Below are 21,433 nucleotides of genomic sequence, written 5' to 3' on the forward strand. Positions count from 1 at the left end.
GGAGTTTCTTTTTTGGGCATCATTTATCTTTTACATGACAAAGTTATCACTGGGAATACAGCGTTAGGCTTGAAGATGATTAAGAAGATGAATACAATTTGAACACAGGAAAGTCATCTCTGAATATTTCTAGTGTTTAGTTAACCAACTGACGTCTGCACAAGTATTTAAACCTTCGAACCCCAGGCAAAGTGCCTTGTTTTCTTTTGAATACATAGAAAAAAGGTAGTGAGACACATAATTTGTAAGGAATTAATACATTTAAGAAATTATTTTTTGAAAAGCTCAGGAAAAATGTCCTAAATCTATATCTAAAAATATCTTACAGAATTTTTTTAAATTATTTTTTAAACCCTTTTTTCAGATGATACCCTTGTTTTTTTTGTCCCCAATTTTTTTCATTTAAAGGTGCACATTTTTAGGTGTATTTCTTGCACTTTGTACAGTTTCACAATGAGAAAAAAGGCAGTGACCAAATTGGTAAGAAAAAAACTAAGGTAAAACTATATTTATAACTATCATTATTATAGGGAAGTATTTAAAATTATGTTAGAATTATTACAATTTTTTAACCACTTTCCCCAGAGTATTTCATTGTTCGTTCGTTATTGTTTGTTTTCCTACTTTATTTATTTATTTTTTTAATTATATGTAAAAATATAATAAAATGCTTTCTTTTATTATTTTTATTTTCTTTTACTGTTTATTAATTTCTTGCTTATTTTTGGGTCATTTCATCCGAAGTCACTCATTGCCTTTTTTACATTATTGAAATAAAATCAAGCAAATTTTCTCAGGTTTCTAAGAGTTAAAAGACTGCACCCACATCCACTATCTAACAGTGTAAAAGGTTATGAAAAAATATTTGCAGCTTGTAACAGTAAACAGCTGGGAGGGGCTTTTTTAATAATGGTTTTCACTTGGCCACGAGTCAGTGGGGAACTTTGGCCAACTCACACTGTCAACTTTAACCCCAAGTGGTGCTTTAGAAGTACACTCCCCGATAGATGTCAGATGTGGAGACTGAGGTGAGGAAGAGCACAAGTCAAAACTCCACCTGGAGCACACATGCATTCCCGGAGAGAAAAGACAGAAATACTTTGTGCGCGTTTGTGGGTGTCAAAGAGAGAGAGAGAGCCAAAGATTCTTCAGGCCAGTTTCAGGCCAGTGCCTGCAGTCAATAGAGCCTGTTCCCAGTGTCCTTTCATTTCCACAGTGAAAGACAAAGATGTAAACAGTTTGTGGAGATGACAAAAACAACAACACAACAAACCAAGTGAAAAGGCAACATCTGATGCATTTATTCACCATATGTACAAGTGTAAAATCTTACCTTAGATTTGCTCAATATGCCAATGAAGAAAACGAAAAGGCTGAAAAAAACAAGATGATACAAATGTCGAGCTATAACACACAGCTGCTACAGGAGGCATGAACACTATGGATAGAAAAATACACATATTTTAGATATTTGTACAAGGTCTCTCAGGATACTTTATTCAAACATTGTCATGCTCTTGTTGTGATTTAGACTAACAACTGTTGGCAACATAAAAAAAAAACGAATGACTGAAATGTTTCATCAGCATTAGATCTGCATGCATCACACAATCGGGATTTTTTGAGTGTTTTGCCAAACCGATTTTGGCTTTATGATGCAACAGTGCAGATAGAATCCCAGAGATAGAAGGCAGTAAAGTCTTTCGTCCATGTGAAGCAGAGGGTATCTGTAGGTGGGGTCTAAAAATGGACACCTAAAGAACGTCTGTCAGTTCATTCGTCCTCTCTCTGCGTCTTCTTACATATATAATGAGCACAGGACATCGCAGCTCTTCCAGTTTCACTCACACTTACAGACGAGCGTGTTTCTGTGTGCTCACTGCTTCGCCTTCTTTAGGATGGTGCCCACTGCAGATATGACGGTGGTCTTGGTGCCGCTGGCGGTGGTTGTGACCGAGACGACAGCGGGCAGGGTGGCGGTGGTGGTGGTGATGAGAGTGGGCTGGGCGAGGGTCACAGGGATCGCAGAGTCCCACTTGCTTTTCCTCTTCTGGGCCTCTGCTAATGAGAGGAAACACAGTTTTTAGACAGATAGATGGATGGGCAAGTGGATGGAACCAGACATAAAAAACTTTTTTAAAAAAAAACAAACAATAAAAGAGGTATACAAAATATAATAAGGGTATAAACAAATATTTATATAAATTAAAATTAAATAAATTGATATTAAAGTGCAGAATAAAAGCCATGTGGTGTGACAAAAAAAATAAAAAAACATGATAATAAATATACTACTGTTTAAAATGCAGTGTGTTCAGCTTGAGTTAACAGAATAAAGTGCACCAAAGTGCCTCATAGTCCTCCCTCCACAGTCAGCCCTTGCTGTAATCTAGAATAAAAATCTGTTGAATTTATTGACATAGACAATATTAATTTAAGATGAAAAAAAAATTAAATCTGCAGAAAAATCTGCGAAGGTGCTGTCTTCATTGTGCAAGTGCAGATTCCATGTGGCTTTGATAACACAATAATCAGGACTTTAATGTAGCGAGGTGCATCTCTGAGAAAGAGCTTCATCTGTGCGGTGCTGTGGTGCTGGATGTTTACCTGTGGCTGTGGTGGTGGTGGTGCTGCTGGTGGTGGAGGCCGCTGTGCTGGAGGGGTTGGTGCCCTTCTTGGTCCCCGTAACAAACTCAATCTGTGAAAACATTTGCATGCTGATTTCTAACTGTTTTGAATTAAAAAACCACATCTTCTGCTGCTGCTGCTCACAGAAGAGAAGTGCCTTTCTTAAGGACACATCAACAGAAACTGTACTTCTGATCAAGGGGAAGAACAATACTCTTTCTGTGTCTCATTCTCACATCAAAATTTTACTCATCTTATCCGTAGCCTGCATACCACTGACATTTCCCAGCAGAGAACCACAAAGCGGCTCCTGCACGCCACATGTTCATTCAAGTCCACTTTGTAACCGAGGTGCAGCTGCTGGAGTGATGCTGCTGCTGATCATAGCAGCACAGCTCACCTCTGAATGATTATTCAGCATAATCCAGCCACAGCAAAAAATAGCTGGCAAAGAAAGACACACTCAGGTGTTTTTTTAAAGTGCACTGCGACTGAAGATGTGAAAAACAGTGAAGAACACGTATGGGCACGGCTCAGCTGTGAAAGCCTCACTGGGCTGGGCCCGAGCCGCAGTTACGAGAGCTGAACTTGGCAGCACTGATTTCTGCGTGTGTCTGATGAAGGACGTAAAGAAAGAAAGAAATTAAGTGCAGCTGGTGGAGACTTGCCCCTGACGCAGACAGAGCGGAGAACTGACAGCTGAAAAATCCTCTCTGTTTTGTTGTTAGTCTTACCTTGGTCCGCTCCTTTTTGGCTTTCTCCAGTTTGTCCATCTCCACTTTCTGGGCTTTGGCTGGAACGATAAAATGCAAGTTTTGAGTTTTTCAAACAAAAATGTAAAAATATGAAGATGTGCATTCCCTTACCTAGAGCTTCATAGTAAGAGTCCTCTGACCAGCCATGTGGATCAAACATATCTTTTGGGTAGTTAGTTCCCAGTTCATCTATACTGCAGAACTGAATGAGCTTCTCGTAAATGCTAGAAAGCAAAGAAAAAAAAAAAAAAAATAAGATGCTTTTCATAGGCAGAGAAAATGAATAATCTTATTAAGTGTATCTGGTATTGTGTAAATAGCCAACACATTCTCATCACAAATCGTCACATGTTGCTGCTTTGCAGTGGACTTCTGCGTCTACATATTATGTTTTAGTTATCCTTCTGCATCTGCTGTTGACATTACGGGATGATGTCAACAAACACACATGGTGGGATGAAGCGGCACGTGGTTATGTTTAGACAACACAAGCACATGCCAACAAAAGCCGCGAAGTCAAGAAACGCATATGCTGGCACGGATGGTTAGAATTAGGGGAAGATACAATAGCCCCTCTGAGCAATAGAGAGACTAATGCACGCTTTTATAACTAGCAGGCTGGACTACTGTAACGCTCTCCTTTCTTGTCTACCAAAGAGTACAATTAATCAGCTGCATCTAATTCAGAATTCTGCAGCACAAATTCTTACTGAGACCAGACGGAGAGCACACATTACGCCTGTTTTAAGAACTCTACACTGGATGCCTGTTTAGTTTTCACATTGAATTTTAAAATTCTGGTGTTAGTTTATAAGGAACTGCATGGCCTTGCACCAGACTACATCTCAGAGATGCTCTCAAGGCCTCTCAGATCCCCTGACTCCTCTTTTTAGCTGTTCAAAAAGTAGAACTACATTTGGTGATTCTGCTTTTTAGCCATTCTGCTCTGAAGCACTGGAAAAAAAATCTACTGGAGGATCTGAGAGGAGCTGCAAATATTGATACTTTTAAATTAAAAGCAGATCTTTTTAGTCTGGCTTTTATGTACCGTCTTACTATCACAATTTTATGGGTCATATTTATTCTGTTTATTAAGATCTTTTTTTAAGATCCATTTTTGCTTTTTCTCGTTTTTATTTCTTCAATCAAACTGTAGAGCACTTTGAACTGACTTTGACTTCTTTGAAAGGTGCTATATAAATAATTTTGATCGATTAAAGGAAGCATCACATTTAGACTGGAAGCAAATGCTGTACTCCCACATGAAAGTCCGGGGTTTGTTTGACCCATCTGCCACCCCATAGGCACTCTTGTACTATTTATACCATTAACAGCGGCAGTTCAACCTGATGCCGTTCTGTGGTGTATTGTGTGCACGCAACAGGGTTCTGTCCAGCAACGTTCTCAAGTGACCCCACCATCCGCGTATGAGGCTGACGCCATCCAGGGGCATAGCGTGCGGACATAAAAAGGTGGCTTTTGCAGTGGGGATTGTACACCAAAAGCATTGTCATATCAGCAATGTTTGATCACCTCAGAATGAGAACGGGCTGAAATCGCACCGTGTGTGTTGTGTACACGTGTGTGTTGTTTTCTTTAGTGGTGCTGCATACCTTGGGTTTCTAAATTCTTTCTTTTTCTGGATGTGGCTGTTTGTGTCAAAATCTCCGTGGAGCTTCCTCTCATACAGCTTGTGGATCTTGTCCTGTTACAAAACAAACAAATCAATGAAGGACGTGAGCAGAAGCCACCTCCTCTCTCAGTGTAACAAGATCTACACCTCTACTTCAACTCAGCTCACTTCAAACTCCTACATTTGGCAGAACACGCTGTCAATGTCATCAAATAAACAAAACCTATATATGACTGGCTCTGGCCTGAGCGAGGGTCAGTGTGAATGGGGCTATTGTATCGTACGTTTCTGATGCTTTTGGGAAATATTTGACAACCAGGTTCAACTGAGCCACAAGGAGCTGGCAGATGTAGCCAGGGCAGCCAAAATGATAAATGAGGACTGACATGGAACAATATGGAAGACGGGGACGCTGCAAAAAATGAGAAGCTATTACTCCTTTGTCCCTGTCTTCTGTAATAACCTAAAATGAGTGTTTTCTGATCTGACACCACTCTCAGCTGGATAAAATTTTGTAGGCCTGTCACGATAATTACTTTTGGTGGTATTATTGTCATTTTCAGACAGTTTTATTGCCACTAACAATAACAATAATATTATAGCAAAATAATGCAAGTACACCCTACAAAAAGCAACACTGAATGATCATGTATTTCTCAGGAATATTCAGACATTGGATTTAGAATATGGCAGAAAAAAATAATAGTCTTAAGTAAAATATAAACAAGTGTGTGTGTGTGTGTGTGTGTGTGTGCACGTGCGTCTGTGTGTGTGAGTGTGAGTGTGAGAGAGAGAGAGAGAGAGAGAGAGAGAGAGAGAGAGAGAGAGAGAGAGAGTGTGTGTGTGTGTGTGTGTGTGTGTGTGTGTGTGTGTATATGGAGGAGCCCTGCCTACACTGAAATGCTGACAGAAAGCATATGAGAAGCTCAGGCAGTGATAACAACAAAATGTGTCTCAGCGTAGCTTTTGTTTTCAGTTTGTTTGGCTCAGCCGTTATTAAAAAATAAAAAATGTAAAAAAAAGCTTAGACATCTTTTAGCAAAATCGTTGGTGACATTCCTATGTAATTATGCAAAACCAAAGTGTTTGTTCACGTCTAAATTAGGTTGCTAGCAGTCTTCTCCTGCATTGCATGCTTCTTATAATCAACTAATCTCTAAAACTACTATTGACTGTTATGTCATTTTCCACCTAAATAAGAGTGTATATGTGGGTTTTTTTAAATGCAGGAAAAAATATAAAAAAATAGCTGATAGTTTCCTTTCCCATTGACAGCGATGAGTATGTCTTTCTGTTGTTTTCCTGGTGTGTCACGTTCAATGCCACAAATGCTCAGGATTAGTTAACAGTAGAGAGCATCATGGAGGCCAATGAAAACAGTATGGTTACTTCTTTTTTATTTCTCTAACTAGATTCAACCGGAGGCAGAAACACCTCAAAGCACCAAGACGACAACACCGGGCAGAGCTACTGTAAGCCAGGAAGCCCGGAGGGCGGCCACAGAGCACCATCAGCTTCCCAGAGAGCCAAAACTATCAGTGAAGCACAGCTAGTATTAGTCTATCTAGTCTGTTTACCTTTCTGTTCTGTTTTAGGGACAGGTTAGTATCATTGCTGTTTGTTATTGTGTTTTTTTTTAATTAGGTACAAGTTTGTCAGATGGGTCTAAACACAGAGCAAGACAGAGAAGAAGACATGCACGCAGACAGACACTTAGTGTGTGTTTGGAAAAGAGCAGAAGAGCAAAACTGCTTTCTGACTGCATCTTGTTAAAAACATATTTTTTTTGTTCTTACAGAAAGAGAAAGGTACTACTGTAATTGCGTACCAGTGTCAAACTTGAGGTATCGGTCTAGATGTAAAGAGTGCCCAACCCATTATCAGTTGAATGTAAAGGGTGCTTTGTCGTTTTTTTGGCGAACAAATCTGAAGCTCACTGATGGCTTGAGCTCACGAATTCTGGCAGGCAGCGGGACGTTCATACCTCAAGGTCGGGTCACGATTGCAAAACACAAACTGTTCATTAAGTGGATATATTCCAGCAAATGGTGAAATGAACTGTCAGAAACACAGTCTAGGCATTCGTGTGGAGCTGTTCCTCTGTGACTTTAGGGCAGGGATATCCAGGCTGAGGTGGTGAAGGTGAATCATTAGCTGTTCATCTGATGGGTGGGGGAATGTCAGCCCAGCGGCGATATTTGCTGAGCTGTATGCTTACTAAGTCAGCTGTGTGTCCTGACGTGCCTCGGCTCCTCGCAGAACAAACCTTATTGCAGTTAGACCCACCAAACGCACAGCAGCAAGGCAGAGAGAGAGCAGTGCTGGTGATGCTAAATTGATAGAAGATGACACTGTGTGCTGGTTTAATTACAGGGGTGAGTCTTAGGATTTATGTAGCCACCAGATTTCTTTTCTAACCCTTGGGGGAACGAGGGAAACTTCTAAATTATTCACTTGGCGTGGAGAGCAGGTTATTTTGACTGCATCAACGCCAAGATGACTAGCTTATAGCCCCAAACACTCTGAATTTTGACTCTTGCATCTCAAACTCCTAACTCTAAACCTAGACCCAGACTGTGAGTCTGCTTAAGAAAAAAAACATCTTCCTTTAAGAGCCAGTGGCAACACTTTATCTTCAAATTTAATAACAGAAAGTTTCCACAATAACACATTAAAAAATCTAGACATGTTAAAACACACAACACATGGCCCCAGGACTATTTTCTCAAGCTCTAAAAAAAAAACCCACAACCCCAGTTATATCCACACACCCTCTCCTCTGGTCTGATTAGCAGACATAAATGTGGCCTTAGTGGTGATATAAAAGCTGCTTGCATGAGATGACAGCAGCAGTGTGTTTGAATAACCAGAAAAGAAAAGCTTTGCAGAGAAAGTTATGTGGTTTTATAACACCATATAACAGTGAAGGCGTATCTACCTGCAGTTGGCTCGAGCAGCGTCCAGGAGGCTCGGGGGGGATCCTGATCTCATCGGGGGACATGTTCCTCACCTTCTCTGAGAATAGAGCTGGCAAAAAGAGAGTATCATAAACATGAGTGCTTGTATGATTTCACATTAGTTGCTTTCCTTCTTTTACATGTTTTTACATGAATAAGGAAAACACTAAAACACATGCTTGGTCAGTATCATGGTATTTTATGGTATACCAGTGTATTTGAAAATCTCAAAGGTATGTTTTTTGACACTGTTATACATACAGGAGCTGCTCTTTACTGGTGGAATAGACAGCTGAGATGAAAGAGACTACAACAGCTAACGGCGGAGGGATAAGTTACAGGACTGTAAAAAGCCAGCATCTAGCAACAAGAGAATGTGGGGAACAATGGCATGCTTTTTTACATCTAAGTTGGTGAATGTAGGATTTATTTCGACCAAACCCCAGGTGGTAATTTTTAGAGCCATAGACTGTAAATAAAGATGGACAACACACACCCCATTCCCCCCCCTATGCTTAAGTGAAGCTAAAATATCCCAGATATGGCCGCTGCTATCAGTGGCTGGTGACGTCATTCAGAGCCGGAGTCTGTGCTAAAGCGATATCCGCGGTGAGGGAGTTCCCACCAAAACACCTGTCCAACCAACTGCAAGCAGCCCCATTGAATACAAGCATATGGAATTGCTGTCACAGCTATTAACACCACACTTATCATAAAAATGATCATTTGAACAAACATCAGGGTGTTGAGAACTACCTTCAGGGACAAAAACCATCTCTGGGAAAAATTATTTGGCCTGAACTTTAAGATTTTTGTTTGGCCTATGTCTCATTCACTAACATGGAGGGGTGGGCTTTATGATATATGATGCAGGCAGATACCAGGGGGTGATTGAGATTGAAAAGCTACACTTTGGGGGAGCTGTCATGTTGTCCATCTTTATATACAGTCAATGAAAAGAACAGTGGACTTAAAAAACTAGGTTACTGGCAAGTGTAACCAAGACAGTTTGGGTGAGTTTTGCTTTGTTTCTATCAAATTTAAATGAAGTGTTTTATGATGAGCTAACAAGGTAATTAAGTCTCATCAGTCTTCAGTGAACAAGAGAAAGTTGAATTAAAACTGTCGAATATCAAAAATGACTGCAGTAATATTACTTTCCAAACATTTTGTGGGTTTTTAATGTGTATTTATTAGTCTGAAAAAAGGACTCTATGTCAGGTGGGGGGAGGGGTGAAGCCTCACACTTACATCATCATATATTGTATACCCTGCTGAAATGTCAGGAAGATATGGAATATTATACACTGCCCTAGCATAATAAGAAACCATCGTTACGCAAACGCAGTGAGGGAAAAGCAAATCGAATTAGCAGATGACAAATGAGCAGGAAGGTGGGATATGAATATGCACTGGAGTTAGTCAGACAAAGGTTCACTGTGTGATACATTGCTGGTGAATTCCTAAGCATCTTGTTGTTCAGCGAAGTGTATGCCAGTGGGTTTTATAGGGCAATTTGGTATGAGGAGTGCACGTCCCAGGCAGGGAATGGCTGTTGTTGGGGCTTGTAAGGAGAAGGGCGGCTCCTCTCCCCTCCCTCCCTCCTTCCCTCCCTTTGGACCCATCCCTTGTTTTGCTCTCCCTGCTCGACTTGTCTCCCTCTGCTTTTTCTGACTGCAGGCCAGGCATTCTTCAGTGTCACTCTACATCCCTATCAGACAGATAGTCTTTACAGTCGTTCAGCGCCGTCAATCACACTCTGAAGAAGCGCTGCGACCTGTGAGCTGTGTGTACGCGTGTGTATGTGCACACGTGTAAATGCAAGAGCTCACTGCTGACATGCTACACAGATCGTTGATATGTAGAGACATGACGGGACATGAGAAGATCATTTTCTGAAGTGCTGTATTTTATCTTAGCCTTAGTGAAAACTTCACCAATTAAAATACAAGAGAAAAAATTCCACAGTAGCATACTTTTACATTATCATCTATCTGTGATGAGATGTGTCCGGGAGATTTTTGTGTTTTAAGTGTTTTGTTGAAATAAAGTATTTTTAAGGCAGATTCCAATACAGCGTTTTCCACAGAAGTAGAGTGTATGTGTGGCAGTAGCAGATGACAGAACTTTTGCTTTTCCCCCCCTTTCTTTTAAAAGTGCGTTTATGCCCATGTATCATTCTGCATCCCCTTCTCTAAGTTTTTTGCGGGTCTGTGAAGTTTCCATGACTTTTTTTTCCATAAGCAGCAGTTTGTGACTCCTGGGGTGGATAAATCATTTGTCCATCAAATCAGAACTGATCAAATCAGATCAATGTATGAGAGAGGGTGAGATAAGCTAATTCTTAAGTCAAAAGTCTGCAGAACAAAGAGTGCAAGGAGATGACAAATTAAAAGAGCCCCTGGCCCCTCCGGTTTAATTGTGGATCATTTATTCATTGAATCGGTTATTGCACTTAGTTGCATTTACCTTTTCATTGACACGCAAACTCTTTCACCTTCCCCAAGTGTAAAAAACGTCTGAAATATTGAAAGATTTTTTTTTTGCTAATTTTTGGTGTTTTACTTAGGTGTTTTTGAGCTCAGACCATGTGTCCATGACCTGCATTAATGGTTGACAGATTATTAGCCTGGCCAATTATTGGGGTCGATATTTGGCATTTTGCTGATTATCTGTGTCTGCGTTTTAGCTTAATGATTGCAGATAAAATAACTTAATTAAAAAGTCCAAAGAAAGTGTTCGCACGGGAGGAACTTTTACTTTGTAAAACCTCAGGGAGATGTTTTGATTTATTCATTTTTTTAATTTAAAGTGTAACTTGACTTTTGCTGTATATCGTGTGTAACATTTCAGTTTTGAGTAAACATTCTCTAAAGGTATTTAAACAAGGTTTTGGGTTGGAGTTTGTTATATTCCAAATTCTAAATGTTGATAGAAAGATTTTCATTTTTATTGTATATGCATGTCGGTTACAAATGTTGGTTATCTGTCTCAATAACTGCTACTAATCTGTAAAAACTGAAAAAACAATCACTGGTCGACCACTAAACTGAACTTTGTTCTTTTGTTGCAGTTGATTGACAGAAATGTATTTTTCATTCTGGTTCTTTTACTTGCTGAAACTATTGATGTTGTTGCCATTGTTTGGTCCAACACTTCTGTCCAAAAACAGGTTCAGTAGCTCTGCATGTCTGTCTGTGTGTATGTCTGTCTATGCTGGCTACAATATCTGTCTGTTGACATAAACACTGCAGGTCCACAGTGAAGCGATCCCTGCCTATGGGACTGAGCCAGAGCTGAACTTTGAAGTGTTTGTGTGCAGACGGGATGCCGTCTTACACTGACACACTCTTTCCAGCAGTCCTTCCCTTCAGTATCTTTGATGTTTTCCTCAGTCTGCTGCTCATGTAGGACCATAAATCCACATGTGGAGATAGTGACTTGCCACCCTGAGCTCCCTTTTGTCTGGAAAGTTCAGAGAAGCAGAACCCCACCCTGATCCTTCTGTTTTACCGCTGATATGGCTCTACCTCCCCCACCGAGGCAAACGACAGGCAGGGTGTTGCCTTAGACACACAAGTAACGCAAAGCATGCATGTGTGAAGGTTCACACACATTTTTTGACGGCAAAAAGCTGCCAAGTATACAGCTACATGAAGATATATAGTCTCATGCATGTAACTAGCCTGAATACCCCGTATTTTAAAACACAGAACATACTGTAGTCTCCAACGATAAAAAACTTGACAAGGCAAGTCTGGTGAGTCACAGGCATTAGGTGGTGGCTCGGTATTTCACTTAACTCTCTCAAAGACACACACATGCACACACACTGTCACAGACAATTACACAGCGTAGCTGCAACAGGGGTTTAGCATAGTGAAAGCCTGCTAATCTGCGCTAGACAACAGAAGATTTAGATGATAATTTTGTAGCCTTGTTGGACAAACTCTAATATAAACACCGCAGCCTCCTCAGAAGCAAAGGAATAAATCAAAACATGTGTAATAAATATCCCTGTTTATAATTCAGCTCATTATTAGAGGCATATTCTCAGTACTGTCAGGAAGGACACAGAGATATAAAGAGACAGAGAATAGATTATATTCCGCAACAAAATTGCCATCTGTCCTCCCGACAAAACAGACAGAGTCACAATCTGTGCCCTAAGGGTCTTTTTGGACGGACGGACAATGTCTGTCTCTTCAGTGAACAGACAAAGAACTGTCTTCAGCCTGCTGATGGGAGGCCTTTTGCCAGACCCACTGTGACATTTACTGACAAGACGAGTTTGAGGAGCCAAGCTCTGCTGCAGTAATGTCAAGTGTCCCGGCTGTGAGTCACGCCCGGCCACTACACTGCACTGATAGTGATGGTGGCTGTTTTGAAAACTAAAAATTGCTCTGGTGCATTTCTCTTTCCTATGAGTTTTCTTTTTATGGCTGCAGCAAACCAGAAGAGTGGAAGTGGTGATGATGGAGGGAGTTAATTTGTGGACAGAAGCCACTAAGTTCACTCAGCTACTGCTGTCTGTCCCAATGGAGCGTGTTGGAGGAGGTCCAGAGGGAGGTGCCTTACAAGCCCAATTCCAAAAACAAATTTTTCACTTATTTACTTAACTTTCATTCTCAAGAGAAACCTGTTTCAGACAACATACAATATAACAACAATTGGTTACAGACAGACAAACTTATTACTACAGTACTTAAAACATTTTCTTTAAATGTCAGGTAGAAGCAGATTAAAAATACTGAGATACAAAAATGCTTTTTCCAGTGCCCTTAAAATAAGTTTCTGATCCCCTAGTGGGATCAAGCTGGACAACTTCAGAAAATGTGTGGCGCTGTAGCGTGCTCCAGGTTGAATGAGCAGAGTAAGAAAATGCCTTTTTGTCGAGCTCTGTACGTACTGAGGGAACACTGAAGGTGATAAAGGCCTGGGAGTGTAGGCTATCACTGCACTGTTTGCTGGACATACAGGAGGATAAATATGTTGGCAGCAGTCCATGGATGGATTTGTAGATGAAGTTATAAAACAGAAGTCTAAATAAAACAAAATACAATGGTTTGCAAATCTTTTATAAATCAATTGAATATAGATAAACCTATATTCAATTGAACACAGTCCAAAGATAATATATTTAATTTGAAAACTTTAAAAGCACTCATTTTGAATTTGATGCCAAACAACATGTTACCAGTGCCAAAACAGTGCTTTTAAAACAGTACCGGTGCCTAAACGGTGCCTGATCTGCTAAAATAAAGCACAAAATGATGGTTAACAACATACAAGGTTTTTTATTTTGCAAAGGCAAATTTAAAATTGAAACTGAATATATTACCACGAAAGAAATGTCATCTGAATGGCAGCATATGTTGCTCCAAAACCTCATGGTGTCTTCACAGATGTGCAAGCTACCATGCAAGTCATTGCATTCTGTTTTTGTTTACATTTTACACAGGGTTTCACATTTTTTGCAATTTTGCAAAGTACTTAAGGGCACTTTTAGAATACAATAACAAGATGCAAGGCTGCTAAGAGAATTTCACATTAATTCAGTTTCAAAACTACCAAACTGAATAAATCGTCTCCTACTTAGACAATCCTTTCAAAATAAAATAATTTCTCTCTGAGGATCATTCAACAGTCACATTATTTTAATTATTATAATCAGTTCTACACCCTTATTGCAACACATTATTATATGTACAGTTTTCTGAGGATAGTTTGCAGTCAAATGATGGATGAGGGATTAAATAAATCCTGCATTGCATAATCTGTCATCATCAACAGCAGAGTGTGAAGCCAAACATTTATGGTGTTTATCAGACTGGTGTGTGAAAGGCCGCTCCCTGTATCACTCATATCCTGTTTGATCTGATGCTCATTTACACACCTGTGCAGGTCAGTTATTACTCACTAACCACTGCCAGCACCCTGGGTCATAACCCATCTGTCAGCCAGTGGACAAAGAGGCTTTTATACGTCACCTTGGGCTAGTTAGTGATTCATAGATTTACTGCACCAACACCCAAGTCTGACTCTAACACTGTATCCCTCTATAAATCTGTTTTATTATACATGCATATACATTCTACATAGTTCTTTTTGTCATCACCGACTTTAGGTTTAGTCATTTCTTAAAAAAGCTGGACACTTTAGTTTCCAGAACACTTTCCAAAAAAAAAAGAATAAACAGTGAATCTATTTGGGCCATTTTCAGTTTTCTAATAACATATAGAATGTGGAGCTGGGTCGATTTCTAGTTTTGCAAGTCTGGTCCAATGTAGAAGCTTAAACAGGATCAATTTTTTGCAAACTGGCATTTGTCATTATGACACATTCTGGGGCAAATTAAAAAATAGCCTCCATCAGCAACCTGTGCTGATGGCGTCACGGTGATCAATCCAACCTGTATTGTAATATTACATTTTTTTATAAATAGATTTACAAAGCCACTAGTGTCGGACAGGCCGGCTGAGCAATGGCAACAGAAAGTGGAGAGAGGGGCAAAGCTGCACACGTTTGTTTACTAGTCGCTAATTGCTAATTACTAATTGCTCTTTTCTAACCACATGGAGAGTTCTGTCCCTGTCTCTGTGTCCCTGCTTGCTTGTGTGTCTCTGGCTGTGTGTTTCTACAATTGTCTGTCTCTGTGTGTCCACTGTCTCTCTTTCTCTGTAAAGTCACAACTGACAAGCACTGTGGAAGCACTGGTTGCCTTTATCATGATCAGATCTTGTATATCAGATCTAATACATACTTCATAGCGTTCATAATAGAGTATTTAGTAGTTTTCCTGCCAGATTTGCTCACGGTTCGCAGAAGAAATAGACCAGACACTGAAAATATCTTCTGGATCGTAAGCCTGCTGCGGAGCTCAGGGCTGCAGCGTGTCAGGAGTCTGATTGCTCAACATGGGCCCCGAAAGCAAGCAGCCCTTCCACATCCAGTGTGACCCCGGCATTAGTCTCTTAAGAATAATAAAACTGCACCAATATGTCCATATTTTGGATTTCAAGACAACGAAAGAGGTGTCCTGACTGCTTGCAGGCAACAGCAGTGCTCTGATCAGAGCTGAACTCTTGTTAGATACCCTGTTTCTGTTTACAGGAATTAGAGGAATCATTTACAAGATGCCTCCTTATTTCACTGAAAAAAAAACATCATAGGTGGCAGCTTGCTTGGGAGCTGCAAGTTTAAGGTAAATGACCAGCTCTAATAAAACAGCATTTAAAAATGGTGGCTGCCATTAGTGCATTGGCTCATATGTCTGACCAATCACCATACACTTGTGTCATTCATAGTTTCTCTTGCGCCGGGAGAGTGGAGCTAAAAAAAAAAAGTCCCTCAAAATGGCGCTCTTAGAACTACTATCGTAAAAGAGGGATTCTGATTCTTAGACCTATGAAAAACCTCCCTAGTCAAAAAACGCCTATTTACTCAAAATAAACTACAGTGCTGATGTTCATTTCAATGAACGACCATGTCAGCCAGTGCAACAATGCTGCTCATTGATGTGTTTTTGGACAACAGTGGAGCTCTATGACACAGAGGATGATATCTATTAGACTTTGGATATACACACATACACAATACTTGTCTGTGGGATCAATTTGTTGTTGGTTTTGGGGTTTTTTTTTTAATGGGATATACTGACAACAAGCATTATCCTCAAGAGTTACACAGTATATGTGTGTGTCTGTACTCTGTATGTGTGTGTGTGCTCACCAACTAGCTCATTGGGGTCCTTCTTTTCCATTTCTGAGATCTGTAAAAAGAAGAGGGAAGGGGGGGGGAGAAGAGAGAAACAGAGAGATACAGATGATATTTAGGGCTCCTTTTGACAGGAAGAGGCATTCATCAACCCTTAGTGAAGGGAATCATTAACAGCACCGGTGGTAGATATTATTATTAAACCATGTTCCCAGCATGAATATAGTTCATTACAGGGGATTACAGGTGGCTTGGTGAGGTGAACTGAGAGTTATTGTGAAAGATGTGGAGCTGGAAACAAAAGCTCATTCCACTTGTACCTGAAACCTACAAATCACAGACGCTAATGCAACACTGCACAGAAAAGGAGCTGACAGGAGAATAGTTTCTCAGAAGTAACAGAAACCAGAGTAGTAAATCTGGGCAGTTTCCAGTGAATGCCCGAGCTCGGCAGGAGGAGGAGTCTTGTACAGCCTCTAAAATATGCTGCCTGTTGTGCCAGCTCTGTGGGCATAACACAGGTTCGGCACAAAGGAACAGTGCTGTTATTCACGGGCATCATGTCGTCACCTAGCAACTGCACTGAGACATCAAAGAATTGTCCCGAAGTTGGCCAAATCACGAGGAGGAGGAGGAGGAGGAGGAGGAGGAGGAGGAGGAGGAGGACAGAAATACATGGATGGACAGCAGAGTGCGTTGGCAGATATCCAACCCCCAAAAAAGTTAATAAATGGCACCTGCTATTTGAGACAGAGCCAATCAAATACTCTTGAGCTCACTGATCCACATCTGAAGCTTTTTTTCACATTTGGCCGCCATTCACAGGAAGGTCAGAGGTCACACTAGGCCTGACAACTGCAGCACTGGAGCTGTAAGTTTCGGTTTTTCTGAAAAAAGGAATTTAAAAGTAGTCGCCTAGTACAAATATAAGCCTTTGCAAAGCCCAGTCCATGTCAGGAATAACTGTTAAATGCATCACTGCAGATGTGAAAGAGGTACTCTGTTGATTTTCAACCACGTCTGTGTCACTGCAGTGCGGGAAGTGTGTGTTTGTGCTGCCCCTTGAAAGTCGGAGAGTCAAAATATCAGTCAGAGACTCTCAGTCGACTGAGACTGCTTCAAGGCGAACAGTCGTTTTTTTTTTTTCTGTGCAGTGTGCTTCTGGGGACATTTTGGTCCCCAAAAGACAAACACTTCACAAAGACCTGCTGGCCTGAGCCCTGAAATCACACCACTACCTGCAATCCAGCAGACAATCCTCCAAACATAAATGTTTAAACTGATTTAGAGCCAATTAAAATCTTGCTACACCACATAAATAATAAATGTGCAACAAAGCTCTTTCCTAAAGTATCCGAGCACAGCGACATTTCAGAGTATTAAATTGCCCTAAATAAGGGCCAAGTATTGTGTGGTGACCTTCTTATCTACAGCTAGCACAAACTGTATCAAAACACCAAGTGTAATTCACAGCCAAAAGATAAGATCCTGCCAGCTAATAAATCTGAACCAAAACACAAGGCCAAAAATGATCAGTGTGTTCTGATGCTACAGGCCGCGATACATATCCCAGGTGTCAGTCAACCTGCTGGCTTTGTAAAAACTAGTCAACGTAATAAGTAGATTTTTTTCCAAAGTAAAAAAAACATTGTCCTCGAATTCCCTGAAAATGTTTCTCTTCCATGGGAATGCTGCTCCACATGTTGGTTCATGTATTATTGGGAAATGACATCATGACGCATAATTACTGTTATCTCCACTTCTACTGTGGAATAAAGAAGCGGAACAATCAAAGTTAGATTGTAAAACAAAAGCCTCAGACAGAGCAGACATACTCTGTCTCGTATCGTTGCTGCTTGTTAGGCTTGTGACTCATTCTCACCTCACTGACCTGTACCAAACAGCACAGCAGGAAGCTGGCAAGCTGTCCAGCTCACAGGGTTTGCCCTCACACACACACACACACACACACACACACACACACACACACACACACACACACACACACACACACACACACACACACACACAGAGCAGGGTGGGGTTAGTGTGGTGTGCAGGTCCAAGCAGTGTGCTCTGAAAAACAACACTGTGGGTTGAGCTCTTTTACCTCAGAAGCAACTCTGATCATATTTTGAGCACACTGACCTCGTTTTACCTCCATCAAGTGCCTCATTTGAGGATTCACCTGACATTTTTAAACCCACAGCACCATCTAGTGAACATGCTCCTTCATAGCATGTTGATAACGGCTATAAATATCCCTGTACAACATCCGTTTGGGTTAGTCACAAAACAAATGAGATCCTTTTCCAAATCCAATCCATCCCACACCATGTGGGTGTTCAAATACCTCAACATCATCTGCGTCCCTCCCCTCGTCAGATTCGTCCATTTCCTATGAAAAACAAAAATGCAAAAGGTTAACACCGTCAGGATCAAAAGAGATTAGAGCAGGAGGGGGAACCAGCACCCAGCGAAGGACTGCAAAACTGATCAGATGTTTTTACACTTGTTGCAGTACTACAAAGACTTTGTGAAAGGAACATTTCAAACATTTTGTGAAACCTGTTCGACATTTTAATCCCCTGAAACCTGAGCAACTTGGCTTGAGTTCTTTCGAAAATATAGGAAGAGGGCAATGAGACACAAAAAAGGAATGACCAGAAAAATTAGCAAGAAGAAATTGGTAAACAGTACAAGAAAATAACCTGAAAATTTGTTTAAAATATTGAAAAAAAAACATGAAATGCGCTGGGGAAAACACCTTAAAATTATAAGAATTCTAAAAATAATTTTAAATTATCAATGATGGAAGTTATATAGTTTTCCCTAGCTGTTGGGAAGAAGTCAATGAGCAACGAAAGAAGACATGATCCAAAAATGTGCAAGAAATTTGTTAAAATAACAAAACGAATTACCTGAAAATAAGTAAATACTGCTTTTTTTAGAAAGAAACCACCAGGTCAAAGTGCCTAAAAAATTATAATATTTCTGTACCACAATTTTAAATATGTTATCATGATAATTCTAAACAGTTTTGCCTAGCTGTTAAAAAAAATGTTTGTTTTCTAAATTTATTAAATTCTTGATATTCATAGAACATTTCTTGACAAGGTGCTCCTCACTTTTTTACCATGTTTTTGAAAGAAATTGCACCAATTGGCTCAAGGTTCAAAGGTTAAAATACTTTCGAAAGGCATCTGAGAGCAGCCCAAAAAAGTGACGTTGCTCCAGGTTTTAAAGGATCAATTTGTGTTATATAAATGTTTTTTATATTCTGCTTAAGTTATTTATGTACATGATGGAGTGAAAATATTAGGACCACCTTACAATATAATGAATGTTTTATAAAAAATAAATAAATTTTTTAAAAAAAGTTCGGGGAAAAAAGACAAGCTAGGGAAAATATTTAAAATGATTATAATTTATTTAAAATTATGGTAGAGAAATATTATAATTTTTAAGCACTTTTTCCCAGTCATTTTCTTTTTTCAAATTCAATATATATATTTACTGATCTCCAGGTAATTTTCTAGTACTTTTAACTAATTTCTTGAAAATGTTTGGATCATGTCTTCTTCCGCTGCTCATTGCCTTTTCCCCATATTTTAAGAAGAATTGACAGCCATTTTGCTCAGGTCTCAAAGGGTTAAACAAATGGCACATGACGTACTGAAATAACCACTGGGTTGAAAAAAAGCTAAAACCAAAACTTGACAGTATTTACGGCAAGACTTTGCAGTGCTAGTACTAAAATAACAGGGTATGATGTCATGAGACATGTGGTGACAAGACCTCTGTCCCCCTTCAGCAGCGCACCCAACATGTACTGATGCTGTTTGATGAATACAAATTGCAAAAACAGAGATTTCACAGCTGCTGCCACAAAGAAAAGCTTTGATGCATTCCTGTCAGCCTCCTCCTTCAGATTTCACACAAGACTCGCATTAGATCCAATCATGAATATGTCAAAAGGCACTATATCTTCTAACAGCACACCTTGTGTTTAGTTTTTTCTGTCACTTAATAGCCAAATATCAGTGGAATCCAACTGAATGGTCAACAGATATTAAACCTAGAGGACGTCATGTTCCTCACAGTAAGAAGTTCACGTTTTGTAAAGTTTTTAGTTCAAATACTGACCGAGTTGCTTTCTCTGCTGTCTTCATCTCCAGACACCTTGTCATCACCTTCCTCAGTTCGGTTCAGGTCATCATCCCCATAGCTGTAGACCAGACCTCCATGCCCCCCTAGTGACAATTACAAGAGACAGAGAGGCACAGGGTCAACACATAGATAACTACGACAGGTAAACAGCATCTCAGGCAGCTGATACTGAAATAAGATGGAACTACGGTGGTGTAAAGAAGACGACAGAACACAGGAGATTTCTTCTGTACAGATCTTTAAAATATTATTATGATCATTTTAATTTCCCAATGTTTTCGAAAGAAACTGCACCAATTTGTATTACCAATTACTATTTTTGATGGTGATTTTAATTTAAAATTTCAAAAAATATTTAGTGATTGATTTTGCCTTATATATCTTATGTCTTTACTCCTTTATTGGAGATATGTATGGTTACTGTTTTTATGTATTATTGCTCTGTGAAGCACTTTGTATGAAATATGCTATACAAATAAAGCTGCCTTGCCACACGAACTGTATCAAGGCTAAAGGAAGACACAAACCCATTCTCTATTTTTTTTAAATTGCAATATTAATTTACTAGACACGGTGAAAATAACTCATGATTTCAAAATAATTCCAAAAAACATTACATTACAGTCTCTCTTGAGACCTTCGCGTTTCATAAATGCCAGGGAGCACCTACACCAAAACAAATCCATCAATAACCTGCTAAAAAACTTTATATGAACGAACTTTGTAGGTTCGTGTTTTCTTTATTCATATTGTTTACAAACACGTCTTGAATATTGGACGTTGTCCGTAAACTAGCCATGTTAGCTACGAGCTAACGTTAGCTACCACATGAACAGCCGGGGAGAGACTCGCACAGCAACACACAGCGTTTTTAGCCTCAATACAAGGACGGAAATATTAAATGTGATATCATCACCTGTCTCCTCTGGTTCGGGGTCAGAGTCGGGCTCTGAATCGTCTCCATAGTCTGCCAAAGAGGAAAGCAGGGCACTCTTTTTACCGCTCGCCATTGCTGCTCTGTACGTCGCATAAACGCCCGGTCGCACAGTAATAAACGTCGAGGAAGTTGTATTACGTCACACTAAGGTAGCACTGGGTAATGTTGTCCTTGTGTTCATTTGACTGAGATGAAAACCCCACTTACAGTCTGTGGCTTCACAACAAGGAGAGGTTTATTCTTTTAATATGACCATTATCAATAAATAAGAATAATTTTAAGTTTTACATTTCAATGCTGACATTATAGCTAGAGCCAAAACACTAAAATTATATAAGCAACTAAGTTCAATGCTTTGACAACCACTGGGAAGAATAAAAAGAGGAAGAAAATGCCATTTCAGAAGCCCAAGGGACTTTAATTTATTTATCAGAAGGTGTTTTTTTTATGTTTGTAGGCTATCATGACACTGCCTGTAACTACAAATAGTCTCCCTGAGTAATTGCAGGAAAATGTATGACCCTCCCTCCATTATAGGTAACTATATTTCGCATTTTATGGCTATAATAAATGGTGTGATTTCAGAGATTTTTTTAAAGAAAACATGCCTTTGATTTCTTGTGAGGACATGGATGAA

The 21,433-nt window shown here is 39.8% G+C and overlaps 1 protein-coding gene across 2 annotated transcripts; it reads right to left on the minus strand.

Annotated features, from left to right (window-relative positions):
- Positions 1–1,277: 1,277 nt before the first annotated feature.
- LOC121958363 (SAP30-binding protein-like) lies at positions 1,278–20,892 on the minus strand. Of its 2 annotated transcripts, none has more exons than XM_042507251.1 (10): positions 20,776–20,892; positions 19,836–19,942; positions 18,043–18,087; positions 15,705–15,744; positions 7,955–8,043; positions 4,997–5,088; positions 3,495–3,607; positions 3,363–3,421; positions 2,608–2,698; positions 1,278–2,058 (listed from the first exon to the last, which is right to left on the minus strand). In XM_042507251.1, the coding sequence occupies exons 1-10, from the start codon at positions 20,867–20,869 to the stop codon at positions 1,877–1,879; spliced, it is 912 nt and encodes a 303-aa protein (XP_042363185.1). In that variant the 5' UTR covers positions 20,870–20,892; the 3' UTR covers positions 1,278–1,876. The 2 variants fall into 2 exon arrangements, with proteins under 2 accessions (XP_042363185.1, XP_042363184.1); XM_042507250.1 differs by having other exon boundaries at positions 1,278–2,061.
- Between the last annotated feature and the right edge of the window lie 541 nt (positions 20,893–21,433).

This window comes from Plectropomus leopardus, chromosome 19 (assembly GCF_008729295.1).
Source record: "Plectropomus leopardus isolate mb chromosome 19, YSFRI_Pleo_2.0, whole genome shotgun sequence".
NCBI lineage: Eukaryota > Metazoa > Chordata > Actinopteri > Perciformes > Serranidae > Plectropomus > Plectropomus leopardus.

Excerpts from the sequence above, each read along its gene's own strand:
- LOC121958363 (XM_042507250.1), bottom strand. The coding sequence starts at position 20,869 with ATGGCGAGCGGTAAAAAGAGTGCCCTGCTTTCCTCTTTGGCAGACTAT. Across the intron at positions 15,745-18,042 it reads GGGACGCAGATGATGTTGAG|ATCTCAGAAATGGAAAAGAA; the intron begins GTATTTGAACAC and ends TTCTTTTTACAG. Across the intron at positions 2,699-3,362 it reads CCAAAAAGGAGCGGACCAAG|ATTGAGTTTGTTACGGGGAC; the intron begins GTAAGACTAACA and ends ATGTTTTCACAG.